Source organism: Myotis nattereri (assembly GCF_964212035.1).
Source record: "Myotis nattereri genome assembly, chromosome: 12".
Lineage (NCBI taxonomy): Eukaryota > Metazoa > Chordata > Mammalia > Chiroptera > Vespertilionidae > Myotis > Myotis nattereri.
This window is the reverse complement of record NC_138087.1, coordinates 79,484,249-79,500,726: the sequence shown is the minus strand read 5'-3', so window position 1 is coordinate 79,500,726 and position 16,478 is coordinate 79,484,249. Positions and strand designations below refer to the sequence as shown.

Here is a 16,478-nt window from a genome sequence, read left to right as displayed (position 1 = left end):
CTTTCCCTAGACGTGTCCATCTCCATCTCCAACCTGCCTGGCCCTGGAGCCTCCCACAGCCCCGACCCTGGCCTCAACCAGCCGCGGCCCTTCCGGGCCAGGAATATCAGGGCAGCGCGACGTTTCTCTGTGTGCCCTGCGCCCCCCAAAGCCTGCGAGTTCAAAGGGCATAGGGAGCAGCCACCTGGACCCAAGACACAAGCCGAACTACACTACCCACAATCCCCTGGGCTTGCCCAAAAGGAAATGTCGTTTATGCAAGGAAAGGCTCCGCTCTCCTGGCAGCTGCAGGGGGAGAGAGGCGGGAGAGGGGGAGAGGATTACCAGGGGGAAGGCGGGAGGCGTGTGGGGCGCGAGGGTGGAGAGCAGGGCGGGCGGCGAGGAGGAGGCGGCGCTCGCCGCCGCCGCCGCCTGCGGACCTGCATCCCCGCGGGGCCGGCGAGCGGGCGGCGGTGCCTGCGTGCGCGGCGCTCCCGCCGGCGGCTGCAAGCGGACGCGGGGCCAGGCCGGCGTAGGGGCTGAGTTTCTGCAAAGTTTGACCTGGTTGCCTTTCCGATGCTGCAGCGGAGCGAGGCAGCGCGGGGCGCGCCGGGCGGTGCGGCGCGGCGGCGGGGCTGAGTGGCGACTGCAGGCTCACGATGATCATAAAATAAGGGAGGCGCGCGGGGTGGGGGCGAGAGCGCCCCGAGCCTCAGCCCTCCGCCCCCTCGCCCCCCAGTGCCCCCGAGCTAGGAGGACGTGGGGGCCAGGAGCGCCCACGCCGGCCCCAGACCCCAGTAGAGCCAAAGGACACTGCCCGGGGCAGGGGGTAGGGGCGCCCGGAGGACGTGCCCGCGGCGGGGTCAGGGGCGGCCGGAGGGCGGCGGCCGGGGCTCGCGGATTGGCCCCAGGGGCAGGTGAGTCGCCGGCGCCGCCCGGGTGGGGGCGTGCGCGCCTAAGTTCCCCCGCGGCTGCGAGTGTGCCCAGAGCGCGGGGATTCGGGGCCACTCGCGGCTGACGAGGGCGGACAGATGCGGCGGGGCTAGGGCACTGTGCCCTCCAAGGGTCGGGGGATCCCGGCCCGGGAAGGGGCGCTCGCCCGCTCAGACCGGCCTGCGGGGGTAGCACTGCGCCCTCCGGGGGCTGGGGGGACGGGCTGGGGAAGGGAGCGGGCGGCGAGGCGGTGGGCGCGGTGCCAGGGCCGGCAAGTCCACGCGGCCCACTGCAGTGCTGGCCGCCCCCCCTCCCCCCTCCCCCCCTCCGCCCCGTCCTCGGGCCGGGATGGTGTCAGCGGAGATGTCACGGGCGGCGATTATTCGCTGGAGCGCGCGGTCGTGCGGCGGCCACTGACGGGGCGGGCGGCGGGGCGGGGGGCCGCCTCCGGGGAGACCGCCCAGAGCTGCGCTGTCAGCCCCGAGCCCGCGCCCTGTGCACACGCGTCGTTGCCCCCCGCGCCCCCCGCGGCAAAGTTAGGCTCAACTTCGGGGCGGGCCTTGACGCCCTGTCCCTTCCACTTCCCACCAGGTCCTCGGAGGCGGCGGCGACCGAGGCGGCGGCTCCAGCGCAGCCGGGGAGCCCCACACGGCGGGCGGCGACAGCGACGAGGAAAAGCGCCGCGCCCGCATCGGGGCGTCGGCTCGCGCCTCCCGTGGGCGCCGACCAGGACCCGCGCCGCGCGCCGCGCTCCACGGGGACCTCGCGGGCGGCCAGAGCCCGGCGCTCGCCTGCAGGAAGCCGCGGGTCGGCGCTCGCCCTCGAGGGAGCCGGGACCTCCGCTGCCTGAACAGAAACTGCCCTCCCATTGATTCGGCCCGCGGGGCGCGGGGCCGGGCGAGTGTCCCGAGCGCGCGGAAGGCAGAGGGCAGGAAGTCGCGCTTCTGCAGCGAGGGTGGCGGCCGCGCCGCGCCGGGCGGACGGGACGGGCCTGCCTTATTTATGTGTCCCCGTGTCGCCTTCTTCCCCGAAGACTTCAGGGAGCGTCTCGCAGCTGCGTTTCCCGCGTGGAGGCCCGGCAGGGCTGGATGTCTGAACATGATTATCCACTAATATCCAAACTTTCCTTTTTTTAACCCAAAGAATATCGGTGATTTTTGTCCACTGCGAGAAGAGCCCGGGACCCTTGAAATGCAGCAAAGCCTTTATTTATAAGCAGGCCTGAGGTGTGATATGCAAGCGCCCCCTGCCCATTATTGAGTTTTCTATCCTATGGATATCGGTCTGGAGAGCTGAAGGAGACCAAGTGGGAGAGCCGTGCCGTCTGCCCTGGGTCCCGCCGCCTCCTTCCTTTCAATGCCCAGTTTCCTCTGGGACTGCTGGCCTTCCCTGGAGCTCAGAGCGGTCCTGTGTGCCATGGGCTGTATTCAGAGCATCGGGGGCAAAGCCAGAATCTTCCGGGAAGGCATCACGGTGATTGACGTGAAAGCCTCCATCGACCCCGTCCCCACCAGCATCGACGAGTCCTCCAACGTGGTGCTCCGCTACCGGACACCCCACTTCCGTGCCTCGGCCCAGGTGGTCATGCCGCCCATCCCCAGGAGAGAGACCTGGGTAGTGGGCTGGATCCAGGCATGCAGCCACATGGAGTTCTACAACCAGTACGGGGAGCAGGGCATGTGAGTACTGTTCAGGAGCAAGCTTTGGGGGGCTGCTTGGGTGTGGAGCTTGATGGTCTGGGGTGAGGGGTCAGGACCTCACCAGGGGCAGAGGGGGGCTTTAGGCATGTCCGGAAGGGACCTCTGAGTCCTCCTTGGCCACGTGACCTCCTAGAGGGCTTGCTTGTTGCCTCAGATTGGGCTCGTGGCTCTTGGATCCTCTTCCTCCCCTGCCCCCCGAGGTTGCCGAGAAAGCAGAGGAGCCCTGGCTGGGTAGCTCAGGGGTTAGAGAGTCGTCCTGATACGCCGAGGTTGTGGGTCTGATTCCCGCAACCAGTGAATGCATAAATAATTGGAACAACCAATTGATTTCTCTCTCTCTTCCTTCCTCTCTCTCTCTTTAAAATCAACCAATCAATCAAAAGCAGAGGGAATTCCATCAGGCGCCTCTTTGACAAAGCAAGCATGCTGTCCGGACCAGCAGAGGCTGCGGCTGGGCCCCAGGCTCCGGCCCTGCGAGCCCACGTGGCGGCCGCTCAGGGAAGGAACTGGGCGCCTGGAGCCGCCTGAGTTATCTGCCCAGAGCCGTGTGGCTGGGTCGGAACTGGTCTCTGGGGTCTTCAGACGCGCCTCGGCTTTGGGTGGGGGGAGGGGGGTGCTTCACTGTTACCCGTGGTGTGTTTGAGAGGACGGGGCCGGTTTTAGAGACCAGGTTTGCTTCGTGGGGTCGCATTTTTTCTCTCCAAGGCGGGAGGCCACTTATGTGGACATCAGTTTCAGGCCCCAGCGGGGCCCTGACAGCTGAGAGGAGCCCTCTGGCCTCTCTCTCCAACCTGGCCTCCAGGATAACGGAAATCTCGGGGCAGGACCGGGCCCTGGGCTGCTTTTCTGGCATGTTCCCTGGTCCCAGGTGGTCATCCTGCGAGTGGAAGAGCCAGCCTCAGGCAGGGGGGGACAATAGCCGTTTCCGGGGCCCGGGGGGCCTCTCCGAGGGAGCTGCCCGGCCACTCTCCCGCAGCCCCTCTCTCAGCGTCCATTCTGTGCAGCACCCGGGTCTGCAGTGAGGACGAGGCACCCAGGAGCAGGACTTTGGGCTGTTTGGGAACATCCTGGGCCGCCTGAGATTAGAGGGGGTATGGAGGGCATGGGGGTGGGGGGACACCAAGTGCTACGGCTGCTCCACCACTGACTGAGTTATAAGGGAAACGGGAACACAGTCAAACTCAGATGAGGGCGTAACCGCGATCGCCCGATGAGGCCTATCTAGACGGATCCTCCGCCAACCTGTTCCCACGCCCGAGCCCTTTAATTCCCGAAAGCGGCCCTCAATCCAGGCCGGGGGCCGACTTCCCATTCCAGAGGGAAACGTGAGCCTCAGCTATTTGGTGTGAGCCTTTCCTAAGAAGCCTAAGTGCGAAGCCTTCGGGCTTTGCGAGGCATCCGGGCAACTGGCGGGACGAAGGGGTTCCAGGGCCTCAGGCCAGGGTCTGGGGTCAGGTAAGCAGGGCCATTCAGCGCAGGGAGGGTGCGGGTGCCAGGAGGGAGAAAGGGGTGTGATGTGATGAGGTGAATGTGATGTGCGGCGGGAGGGCACAGGCCTGGCTCAGAGCCTCAGCCTTCCCATCTGTGCACAGGGTTTCCAGTCCTCCAGGCCTTGCCCCCTGTGCGGTGGCTCTGGCGACGCCCAGGCACTGGCTGGAGGCAGGCCCGAGCCAGGAGACCCGAGACGACCTTTCTCTTTCTGTGCCAGTCCTTGCCTCCTGGGTGGGGAGCCCAGGGCGCACCTCAGCTGCAGTCACCCTGTCCTGGGCGGCCGTCCAGGCTCTGCCGCTTCCCAGGGTGTGACCTGAGCCACTCTGACCGCTGGTTTCTTCCTCTGCAAACGGGGCGTCCTAGTCCTTGCGCCATGGCTCATTGCGAGAATGATGGGAGACGCTTGTCAAGCGGTCAGCAGCACGCCAAGCCCCTGGCACAATACTCAAGGCAAGCGGCCTTCGCCTTGAATGTGATTACTGTGATGGTAATTTGGGTGATTTTCTGATGGGGAGGCAGCGACCGCATCTGTAATGAGTTGAAAATCGTGGCTGAAAGCAGAACGCCGACCGACAGAAGCAACCCTTGCAGTGAGTCTTCTCCCTGGCCCCGGCCTTCCTCTTGTGACACAGGGCAACTCCCCGACTTCTACAAGTACTGAAATAGTCGTGAGCGACTGGCGTTTCCAAGGGGCTGACGGCCGGCTTCCTGGCTGCCTTCCTGCTTCCCTTGGTCCGTCCTCTCTCCTTAGGGCCCCTCTGTTGGTCAGGACCCTCTGTGTCGGCGTCCTGTCCTCCTGGGCTCCCGATCCCCGGGGGAGGGCCCAGTCCCAGAGGAGGGGCAGGGTTTAAGGCTCCCTGGGGGGGGGTCGTGTCCTTCATAGGCTCAGACCCTGGGGTCGGAACGACTGACCAGTGTTGACGCCAGGGCTTGAGGGTTCAGCGCTGTTATCGGCTGCTGTGAGGGTTCGTGAGACGGTTCGTGTAGGTGACGCCCCGGGGCTGAAACGCTGAGTTGGAAGCTGCTGGACTTACTATTAATCAACAAAATTGTTTTAAGAATCACCGAATATCGCGGCTGTTCTGAGCCGGAGCCGCTGGGAACGGGAAGGGCTGGCTTGGAGGAGGCCTGAGTGTGAGTGTGACGCAAACACCCTTCCCATCCATCTCCCTGACCCCCAGCGACTCTTCATGTCTTTTGCCCCGAGACATGAGAGTGAGGAGGGAGGAGCCGGCGGGCTGCCCAGAACTGCCCCCTGGCTCCGCCGGGACCAGAGGCTGCGCTGTGCGTCGTAGGACGTGGTCCAGAGCCCCTGGGTTCCACCTGCTCGGTGACAGCAGCCCCCCAAAGCCCTGTTGCGACAACCAAAAGTGTCTCCAGACACGGCCGGCTGTCCCTGGGAGGGGTGCGAAGCCACTGCTGGTTCAGAACCACCGGACGAGACCCAGGCAATCTGAATCATTCAAGTGAAAGCCACGCACTGGGCTTCCGTGGCCCGAGGCGGGCCTGGTACACATGGGCTTGTACTCAAAATAATTCCAAATACTTAACCAAAACCTATTAATACCCCAAACATTATCCCTGCTGGAGATTAACCTCTAATCCAGGGGAACTTTTTAGAATGACAATCTGGGTCTGAAATATTTGAAGGGGACAATAATGTGACTCCCACAGACAGCCACACAACGCTGAGCTTCTCCGAGCCAGCTTGAGAGGATGCTATGTGGTTTTGGGTCCAACCCACATTGCTTTCAAAGCCTCTCCCCCCCCTCACCCCAAACTGTTGGAGACACCTGCCTCCACAGCCCCGTCCCCCGCAATTCCTCAGCCGCCACCTGTCAGCCGGCACAGGCTTCTGAGTGACAAGTCAGTTTCTCGCCGTGTGGGAGACGCTTCGCATTGTCCCCAGTTTGCCCCTCTCTGGAGCCCCCACGGGAATCTGGCCCACGGCTGTGGCCAAGGGCCTGGTTCGGTTCTGGCTCTGGGTTCTGCCAAAGGGCAGACCTGGGGGAGGGGAGGAGAGCAGCAGGGTGTGGCCCAGCTCCGCCATTCACTGGCGCTGCGACCTTGGGCCCCTCTCTCAGCCTTTCTGAGCCTCACCGTTCCCATCCGCGAAGTGGGGAGAACAGGCCTTCCCTCACGCAGGGGTGGTGGGGGTTACGTGAGGGGAGGCATCGCGAGCACCTAGCACAGCGCCTGGGGCATCGGAAGGCTGGATCCGTGGTAGCTGTCAATGTCATAACTGCTGGTGATTAATTATTAACGAGCAACGCTGGCAGCGTCAGCATAAAGATGGCTATACTGTGTTGTCGCTGCGGCTGCCTCCTCTCGGGGTTGGGTTTCACGCACCGTCTACAGTGTGAGCGCCCTGGGCGATGAGATGTGTGAGGGTCTTTCCAGCCAGAAGGTGGAGCGGCAGGGGCTGCCTCAGGGTGAGCGGGTAGGAAGGGCCTGCGGCCTGGGGCTGGGGCGCCGGAGCTGCTGGCCTGCGGCGGGGCCTGCTCCCTCTCCTCTGTTACTTTCCAAGGACCATCTGAGGAGGAGGAACCGGCCCGAGGCCTGCAGCCACTGCCCAAGGAAGCTTGCCGCTCCAGCGGGTCTGGGACAGGCCGGTGACCACATGGCCTCTTCCTGCAGCCGGGCCTGCGCCAGGGGCCCGCACAGAACAATCGAGGATGCTGCTTCCTCTCTGCGACCGGAAGGTGGCCTCCCCCGTCTGCTGGGCCTGGCTGAGGGCGGGCGGCGTGGGTGGGAGAGGGAAGTCCTCGTTTCCAGGCTTTGGGGTGGGCGGAAGTGGCGGGGGACTGCCAAAGAGAACTCTCCCTGCCAGCCCTGGCCGCGGGATCCCCCCAACCCTCACCACCGAGGGCCCCAAACAAAGGCTGGCTGTCCGGGAGACGTGCGCGAAGGCAGCGCCATGATCAGGGAAATAAATTAAACACACGTCCATGTTTTTGCGGATTGGATCTGGGTAAAATGAAAAAGATCAGTAAGTGGACTATGGTGGCTCCCAGGAGGGAAACGATCGGATTCTAGATGGCATTGGAAATAAGCTGTAAAAGACATAGGGAGCCGTTTTTCATTAAAAAGACGTCGTGACAGTGGGGACGTAGGCTGTGTGTGTGTGTGTGTGTGTGTGTGTGTGTGAGAAAGGTCTAGAACAGCAGTTCTCAGCCTGTGGGTCGCAACCCCTCTGGGGGTCAAATGACCCTTTCACAGGGGTCGCCTAAGACCATCGGAAAACATATATATAATTACATAGTGTTTTTGTGATTAATCACTGTGCTTTATGTCCAATTTGTAACAATGAAAATACATCCTGCATATCAGATGTTTACATGACGATTCATAACAGTAGCAACATTACAGCTATGAAGTAGCAACGAAAATAATGTTATGGTTGGGGGTCACCACAACATGAGGAGCTGTATGAAAGGGTCGCGGCATTCAGAAGGCGGAGAACCACGGGTATAGAAGGATGTTTACCAGCGGGTAACCTACCTCGGAGAGGGCGGGCAGCGCGGAAGAGACGCTTTCGTTTCTCACTTTGTGCACTTCTCTGCGGCTGGCACTTAAAAAAAAAAAAAAAAAAGCACAGCTTTTATGACTAAGAACTGAAGTTAAACAGGGGCCGTTGGTCTATTCCTTCCTGTGAGGCCCAGGGCCCGCGTGGCCTGGCTGGAGAGGCGCGCAGGGCAGCTGGGGCTAGTGTTTGGGGACCCAGGGCAGGTGGGGAGAGGGGGGCACTGCAGCCCCTCCCCCAGAGAGCAGGTGTCCGTGACCCGTTTGGTGGGGGGCCAGCCTGGTGGGTGCCCACCCACCTGGGGCAGAAGTCAGGAAACCGGGGTCCCACTCTGGCTTTAGGGGGGCTTTTGGGCCTCCGTTTCTGTAAAATTGCAAACATTTGCAGAATTTGAACTTTTTGCAAATTGTCAAAACTGTTTTCTTGAGGACGAGGCGAGACCAACCCTGGGTGCCCGTCGGGCCCAAGCCGGGGCCCGGAAACCAGCCGGCAGGAGCTGGGCGGCCCCGGGCCGCGACCTCCGTTCTCCGGGGACTGTCGCAGTGCCCAGCGGGCACCGTGAGACTAGTGTCAGCTTAGTGTCACTTGAATTTAAAGCAACACATTTATTTTAATATGTATGAGAAAAAATATATCGATATGTATTTAGCATATTTGTTATTTCAAAGGTATTTCTTAGGAAAAGTTGAGTTGAGTGTTTTAAAAAGTGATTGATTTGAAGGAAAACAATGCAGGTGTGTGCGCACAGGACCCCAGTGAAGAGACAGGAAGTCGGCTCACCGCTCAGGCCGAGGGGGCTGGGTCCGCAGTCAGAGTCCCGCCCACACCCACGGGGAGGGGCCCCCAGGCTCACCACCCTGCTGGCTGGGTCTGCAGGAGCCGGGGTGTGCCCCGTGGTCCCCGGAGGGCCTCCCTGGTTGCCCCTGCCCTCTGCTGAAGGCCTCGCACTGGGGCTGCTGGGACGGGTGGCTGGGCCTGGAGCCACAGGGTGACCGTCCCAGCCCTTGTGGCCTCAGCAGCCTCAACCCCTTCTCCAGCTCCAGGGAAGGTCCCGCTGTAACCCCTTCAGACCCGCGTTCTCAGTCAGGCGTGCTGCTCAGAGCTGTGTGTGCGCGCGCGCATATGTGCATGTGTGTGGACATCTCTGTGTCTGTGTTTCTGTATGTGTAAGGGGCCCACCAGCAGCGCAGCTTCGGGTGAGGGACCCGTGGGCTCCGCCCTGCCCACAGGCACTGGTCCAGGCTCCAGCGTAAATCTGAGGCCTGGCCCTGCCTCCCGAGATCCTCCACAATGACCGGGTGATTATTTCATCCCCCGTGAGTGTGCCAGGAAGCAGCAGCAGGAGCACCGCGTGGCATCGGCCTCGTGGGAGGGGGAGGGGGAGGATGGGCTTCCCGGGGACTCAGAGCTGAGCCAGGAGCACCGCCCAGGAGCACGGGGGGTGGGGGAGGGGGGCCCGTTAGCAGTGGTCGGCACACTCAGTAGTCAACAGAGCCAAATATCAACAGTGCAACTATTGAAGTTTCTTTTGAGAGCCAAATTTTTTAAACTTAAGCTATGTAGGTAGGTACAGAGTTATTAACTTCATTAGGGTACTCCTAAGGCTTAGGAAGAGCCACACGCAAGGGGCCAAAGAGCTGCATGTGGCTCATGAGCCGCAGTTTGCCGACCACGGTGTTAGAGGAACTGAGAATGGTTAGAGCAGTGGTTCTCAGCCTTCTGGCCCTTTAAATACAGTTCCTCATGTTGTGACCCAACCATAAAATTATTTTCGTTGCTACTTCATAACTGTAATGTTGCTACTGTGATGAATCGTCATGTAAATATCTGATATGCAGGATGGTCTTAGGCGACCCCTGTGAAAGGGTCGTTCTCCTGCCAAAGGGGTCGCGACCCACAGGTGGAGAACCGCTGGGTTAGAGGGTCTGCAGAGGGTGAGTGTGAGTGTGTGTGTGTGTGTGTGTGTGTGTTTTGTGCCCACACACGTGGGTGTATGGGACCTGGGCTTCAATGATATCGGCTTTAAGGGCCATGGAGAGTCATGGCAGGTGTGACAGGGTTGGAGGGAGGGATGGTGCGATTAGTGTGTTTTTAAAAGATCACTCAGGCTTCTGCACGGGGCGGGAGGGGCAGCTGGGAGGCCTGGGCTGCTGGCTGGGGTGAGGTCAGGGAGAAGGGGGACTGTCTCAAGGCAGGAGGGAGAGTCAGGGATGTTGGGGGCTGGAGGGCACGGGGCCCCCTCCATCTCTGCGGACCAGGGCGGCACCCTGTCCATTTCTCTCCCAGCTTGTGGCCAGTGTCAGTGACGGGTGCTCTGCAAACTCTCGTTGGGTGGGTGCTGGTGGGGACTGCAGACGGAGCTGGGTATGGAGGGAAGCCGAGGGGTCCCTTTCTGACGTGATGGGGGGGCCCAGAGGGCGGCTGAGGTCTGGCGCCAAGCCTGGACTCCCTGCTGTCCTTTGCCTTCCTACACCTACAAGGACCCAGCACAGCCGGGGTCAGGAGAGAAGGTGGTGGGGCAGGTGGACCAAGGCCTGTGGACCTGGGGCAGGAGCAGGCGTGTTCCCACCTCCAAGCAGATCCGTCGGTTGTGCACCTGTGCCCAGGCCTGGTGCTGGGAGCTGTGCTTACTCACCCCTTTTGGTGGCATCTGCGAGTCAGACACGTATTGCTCAGTGTGTGCAGGGAGGGGGTCCGAGCCCCCACTCCGCCCTGTGGGCAAAGCACTGAAGGTCGGCCTCGACGCCCAAGGTCATTCCAGAACCAGCAGGAAATCTCAGAGGAGGCCCAACTGCGTGGAATCCACTCCTTGCCGAGCACGTGGAGTCTGAAACCACAAATGAGGTCAAATCAGGGCCGGCAGAGCCTAAGTGCTGACACCTCCCTCCGGCGGTCCCAGAAGTCTCCATGAATTGGTTTACTGTGTACCAGGTAACAGACATCAACGCATGTGGTCACCCCCAGACCGTGCAAGGTGGGCGGGGCTTTCCACAGTGGACCGATGGTGACCCCCAACTCAGAGATTTGTGACTTGATCTGTGCCAGACTGAGACTAGACCCAGGCCTGGCCTGTGGCCCCCAGAAGCCGTGCCCTTAACCTCCCTCCCTCCCACCTTCTCGATGGGCACACCGGCCGCGGGACCTGAGCCAGGCCAGGCTGGCTGGCGATGACTTGGAAACGGATGCCTTGGCCCTGGTTCTGAGTAAGAGCCCACGAGACACGCTGTCTGCCAGCTCATGAGGACCGTCACCTGTCTGGCTGAGCAGGGGCTTGAGCCTTTGGGGGCTGGGGGAGGAGAGGCATTTTGGAATTTGGGGTCAGAGGCAGAGAGGGAAGCCGTGGTGATACTGGGACTTCCCAGTCCCCAAACAAGCCAGCTCAGGAAGTGAAAGGGGCCGAGGAAGTGCCAAGTTCCTTTTGCAAGTTTGCTTTCTGCCTTCTACCATGTTTCTGCAAGCGCACGTAACCACTGGGAGCGGACGGAGCGGGTGCCTTCGAAGCGGGCCTCCGCCGCAGCGGGTGGGGCTGGGAGAGCAGAGCGGCGAGATCGTGGGGACCCGTGGGCACTTGAGAAATGTGAGGTGATTTGAGCTGCTGCCCAGGTTCCCTCCGAGAGATGAACTCAAGGCCCTGGGCAGGAGATGGCTACCCAGGCAGGTGCCATCCTAATGTGTGACTTTCAGTCAAATAAACAGGAGGCAGATGGAGAAAACCAAAAGCGAGCAAAGTCACGTCGGTGATCATTCCTCCGATAGCATCCCCAACTTTGCTAACTGCGAACGCTGCATGATGTGTTTCCATAGAGGAATGCATTTATTTATTGTGATGCGATATACATGAAAGTTCCATTTGGGCCATTTTTAACTCAGTGGCATTAAGCATATGCACATGGCTGCGCACTCATCTCCAGCGCTTTCACCCCAGGCGGGAACTCTGTCCCCATTAAACACAAACCCTCAGCCCCCGGTGACCATCCTGCTTCCTGTCCCTGTGAACTGACTCCTCCGGGGACCCCGTGTGTGTGGAATCACAGTGTCTGTCCTTCTGTGTCCGCAGCATCACGTCCTCAGGGCTCCTCCGTGCTGTAGCAGGTGTCAGAATTTCCCTCCTTTTACGGCTGATGATGCTCCATTGTGCGGATGGACAGGTTTGTCCATCACCTGCCCTGGGCACTGGCTGTTCCCGCCTCTGGGCTGCCGCGAATACTGCTGCTGCCAGCAGGGACGCTCGGGCAAGGCAGGGTCCCGGGCACCGGTGGCGAGTGCGGGTGTGCAGCACTCTGGGGGCCAAGCGTCCTGAGCTGGCATCACGGGCCCGGGCGGAACCAGCCCTGGACCACGCCAGGCTGCCCAGGTCCGAGTGCCACTGCTTAGCCCGGTCACCTTGGGAAAAGCCTGGGCCCGGCTGCGCTCCTCACCTGTGCAGTGGGGCACGTGACTGCTGATGCGTCCCTAGGGGGGCTCCCAGACACTGCTGTGTCCTCGGAGCAGCTCGGACGGGCTGAGCGTTGTTATAGGAACAATAGTGACGGCAGTGGTGCTGGCAGCGACCAGCTACGGGCATTCACTGTGTGCTCTGCCCTGGGCTGGCACATTCTTGTCTTCCTCAGTGACCCCAGCAGGGACATGTGTCTGCACGGGGTCTCCCACCAGGGAGGGGGCAGCTGAGACTGGCAGCAAGGCCTGTGGGGTTCCAGAGTCTGAGCTCTGGGCACCCCGGCTGCCTGCTCCCGCCCCAGGAAGGCTGAGCCCCGAGGCCTCTAGCAGCGAAAGCCCAGTGCGGGCTGCTGGGCAGCGAAGCGCGGATGTCTCCCAGGGGCGGGGCCGAGTGCAGAGACGGGCTGGTTAGGCTTTCTTGATCCTCCTGCTCCAGGGACCGGCCAGCCCGGCGGGGCGATTCCGGCTGCATGGTGCTTCCTCTTCTAGGCAGGCATGAGCAGAAAGGAAGGGGGGGAGGGGAGGAAGGGGCAGCTGGGTCCCAGGAAGCCTCAGGTGCTTGCTGTGGCCTGGGGGAGGGCCTGGGAGCCCAGACTCCCATGAGGGAGAGGAGACACGGAGGTGAGAGGCCAGCCCCTAAGCCAGCGGTTCTCAACCTGTGGGTCGCAACCCCTTTGGGGGTCGAACGACCCTTTCACAGGGGTCGCCTAAGACCATCCTGCATATCAGATATTTACATGACGATTCATAACAGTAGCAACATGACAGTTATGAAGTAGCAACGAAAATCATTTTATGGTTGGGTCACAACATGAGGAACTGTATTTAAAGGGCCAGAAGGTTGAGAACCACTGCCCTAAGCAGAGGGCTCTGGGTGCTGGTTCCTACACCTGAGGCCCATGCTAGGAGGAGGGGCCGGAAGCGCCCCCTTTCACAGGTGAGGGCACTGAAGCTCAGGGGGCAGGCATTGCCCCAGGCCATGCACTGGTCAATGGAGGGGCCAGGATTCATCCCAGATGTGCTAACCCCGTGGCCACTGGGCTCTGAAGTGTGGCCTTTAAAGCAAGAGAAAGTCATGGACCAGAGGGGCGGGCAGCCGGCGTCTGCGTGCAGGCCCCCTGACGCGCTAAGGGGCCCAGCCTCTCGGTGCCTCTGCCTCTGCCTCAGCCACGGTCCCACGTGGCGGTCCCAACAGCAGCTGGCACAGCGGGGCAGGGCTCTCCTTCTGTTCCCCATCCCCCCGGGCTGGGCAGCCAGGGCTTCCCGCAGCCCAGCCGGGAGCCGGCGGGACGGCAGTGGTTTCAGGGGGAGACCGATTCGAGACGATGCAAGAGAACAGTGGGTTTTGTGTGGGGGGGTGATGCTGGGGGAGCCCCTGCTCGCCGCCATGATGTCGGATGTCTCTTTACTGTCTGGCCCCCCGGGAGTGAGCCCCCGGGCAGGGGCGGCAGGAGGCCTGTGGGCCGCCGGCTGAGCACACTGCCTTCCCGTCTGCAGGTCCAGCTGGGAGCTCCCGGACCTGCTGGAGGGCAAGATCGAGGCCATCAGTGACTCGGACGGGGTGAACTACCCCTGGTACGGCAACACCACGGAGACGTGCACCATCGTGGGCCCCACCAAGAGGGACTCCAAGTTCATTATCAGCATGAACGACAACTTCTACCCCAGCGTCACGTGGGCCGTGCCCGTCAGCGAGAGCAACGTGGCCAGGCTGACCAACATCTACCGGGACCAGAGCTTCACCACGTGGCTGGTGGCCGCCAACACCTCGACCAACGACATGATCATCCTGCAGACGCTGCACTGGCGCATGCAGCTCAGCATCGAGGTGAACCCCAGCCGGCCCCTGGGCCAGCGCGCCCGCCTGCGGGAGCCCATCGCGCAGGACCAGCCCAAGATCCTGAGCAGGAACGAGCCCATCCCGCCCAGCGCCCTGGTCAAGCCCAATGCCAACGACGCTCAGGTCCTCATGTGGCGGCCCAAGTACGGGCAGCCGCTGGTGGTGATCCCGCCCAAGCACCGGTAGCAGCGGCCGGGCGCCGCGACTCCAGCCATGACCGCTCCAGCAGCCCCACGGGGACGCCCAGCATCCAGCAAAATACAACCGTTCTACCTTGTCCCGCGGGGTCTCACTGTGCGCCCACCGCTGGCCTCTGCCCTCTCCGAGCCGCTGCCTCGCGGGGAGGGGGGACAGCCGGACAGAGTAAGGTGAACCCCAGGTGCGCCCTCCCGTCCTGGGGTCTCCTCTCCTCTCCTCTCCTCAGTGTCATTCACCTGCAGCAGACGCCCACACAACTGCTTTCAGTCCTTTTTCTTTAGACGCCTCTCTAGGAGGTGCGGGCGGGAGGAGGGGGAGCTGATGAGTGACAGGCCCGCTCTTACTGACCGTGGGTGCCGGGCCCTCCCACGCGCCCCCCCCCCCCAGCCCTTCCTCACGCGGCCTTATGTAGACTTGCTTTGCCAAACTTTTGCCTTAAGCTGAATTGAAAGGAAAACCACCGAAACGGACCTAAAGCAGGATCTCTCTTCCACTGGACTTTCACCTCCTGCCGGGGGTTGGGGAGGGGTTGGGTCCGGAGGAGAGAGACTCCCTGAGCCCCTCCTCCCGGGCATCTTGGGACAGGGGCAGGGACACAGACCTAAAACCAGCGGCTTCTTCTTGTGTTTCAGCAGCAACAAAACCACAGACAGACGCTGCCTAAAGAGCCCCAGGGGGAACCCCCACCCCCTCCGTCCTCTGTCCCCCGTCCCCGTCCCCGTCCCCTGTCCAGGTGGCTCTGCCGGGGCTGCCCTCTCCTTGCTTCCCCTCTCTACCCCGCAGCCTTGCCCTGCTCGTGAGTCGTGGAGAGAGGGAGGGTCCTGGGAGCTGCGGGTGGAGCCCCAGGCATTTCTGCCCTCTGTGCCCAGCACCATCGCCCCCTGGGGGTCTGCCCCCACATCTCACTCAGTGCGCCTTTTCCTTCCCATCCACACTGGTCTCAAATGCGGGGGGGGGGGGGGGGGGCAGCCACGTGGGCCCAGGTTTAGCTCTAGTTGGCAGGTAAGAGGAAAGGCACCCCTTGCCCTCCAGGCTCCTTCTCAGGGGACATCTGAACACAGCGCTGGAGGGAGCCATGGAGGGAGCACAAGGCTTGCTGGGCCCGCAGCCTGTTCTAGGAGTAAGCCAGGGCCCAGGGTTGAGCGGCGTCGGAGGGCAGTGGAGGCTGGTCGGGGACAGTGTGCCAGCCTTTGAGGGCCACCCTCCCCTCGGCCTGAGCACCGGGAGTCCCAGGACTCGGTCCCCAGGGACACCACGCTTTCTTAGCGATGTCTGCCTTGAAGGCTGCTTGCAGGAGCTGTGGGGGGTGCCCCGCTGAAGCCCCCTTTCTCCAAGCTTGCCAAGCCCACAGCTCCATCACCCAGGCCCCACATTCAAACTAGTAATAATCAAGCACAGAAAACCATCAGCTGAGAAAAATGATCATTTCTGCACACGAGCCACTTGTAGGAGCCCCAGTGACCACACAGGAGGCGTCGGTCACCTAGTCCTCGCTCCCTCGTTACCCACGTAACAGTGTATTTATTCAGGGGTGCTCACCGTCCATCCAGTCCCTCCTGAGCCCCGCTCCTGACAGGCGCGCAGCTATCCTGGGACAACTGGATTGCAAACCGCTTGGTGCTTGGGGAGCCTTCCCCGGAGCTGCTGGTTCCCCTGGGGGTGTGTAAGGAGGTGAGGGCGGGGAGTGCTGGGTCCCAGCTCCCCGTGGGGTGGGATGGGAGGGACCGGGGTGCCGCCTGGCCTCCCGGTGGAGGGCCCTTCTCTGTACTCAGGTCTGTCTTGTGCTACAACGGAGAATGGGCCCTGGCGGGTCACGGCGGAGGGGCTCTCACTGGGGTGGAGGGTGGAGGTGGAAAGAACAGCAGGGGGGGTCTGAGCTGTTTGGGGGCAGAATCCCTCCAACTCGGACTTGGAGAAGGGGAGCAAGCCTGTCGGCTGGGGTCAGCGCCTTCCCGTGGAGGGCAGGCCGGCTCCCCTGCCTCTGCCTGGGGCCCTGCATGTCTGGCCCTGTTCACCCACTCCCGACCCCTCCCTGCCACCTGGCCTTGCCCAAGACCCTGAGAGGCTGCAGGGCCGGCCAAGGACGCTCCCCCTCCTGTCGGGAGCACAGGCCGGGCTTCTGGCCGGGTCCCCAGTCCCCTTGTGTCCCCCCCGTATGGACACTGGCCCAGCAATAAGGACCGTGGAGACTACTGTGAAGCAAACCAGTGCACTTACCAGGAGGCACAGACTCTTGAAGAAAATGTAAAACGAACCTTTAAAAAAACAAAAATATTCACAAAGAGAAATAAAGTGTCATTTTAAAGTAGGGTTGGCCAGGGTCTGGATGTTTCTGAAGTGGTGGTTCATTGTGGGGTTGCCGGTGCCGTAATTCGGG

The 16,478-nt window shown here is 62.0% G+C and overlaps 2 protein-coding genes across 4 annotated transcripts in view; one reads left to right on the top strand and one right to left on the bottom strand.

The window, feature by feature from the left end:
- Window positions 1–16,478, bottom strand: part of PLPP7 (phospholipid phosphatase 7 (inactive)) — a 41,652-nt gene that overhangs the window by 15,057 nt on the left and 10,117 nt on the right. Inside the window, exons 3-4 of the mRNA XM_081103974.1 lie at window positions 10,262–10,453; window positions 7,605–7,674 (exon numbers count right to left, since the gene is read on the bottom strand). Of these exons, the coding sequence (XP_080960100.1) occupies window positions 7,605–7,674; window positions 10,262–10,276 (85 nt within the window). The 5' untranslated portion in view covers window positions 10,277–10,453. The remainder of the gene's footprint in view (window positions 1–7,604; window positions 7,675–10,261; window positions 10,454–16,478) is intronic.
- FAM78A (family with sequence similarity 78 member A) lies at window positions 1,837–16,402 on the top strand. 3 transcript variants are annotated; one of them, XM_081103977.1, is made up of 3 exons: window positions 9,635–10,557; window positions 11,684–11,774; window positions 13,561–16,402. In XM_081103977.1, the coding sequence occupies exons 2-3, from the start codon at window positions 11,767–11,769 to the stop codon at window positions 14,087–14,089; spliced, it is 537 nt and encodes a 178-aa protein (XP_080960103.1). In that variant the 5' UTR covers window positions 9,635–10,557; window positions 11,684–11,766; the 3' UTR covers window positions 14,090–16,402. The 3 variants fall into 3 exon arrangements, with proteins under 3 accessions (XP_080960101.1, XP_080960103.1, XP_080960102.1); XM_081103975.1 differs by lacking the exons at window positions 9,635–10,557; window positions 11,684–11,774 and adding an exon at window positions 1,837–2,591; XM_081103976.1 differs by lacking the exon at window positions 9,635–10,557 and having other exon boundaries at window positions 11,653–11,774.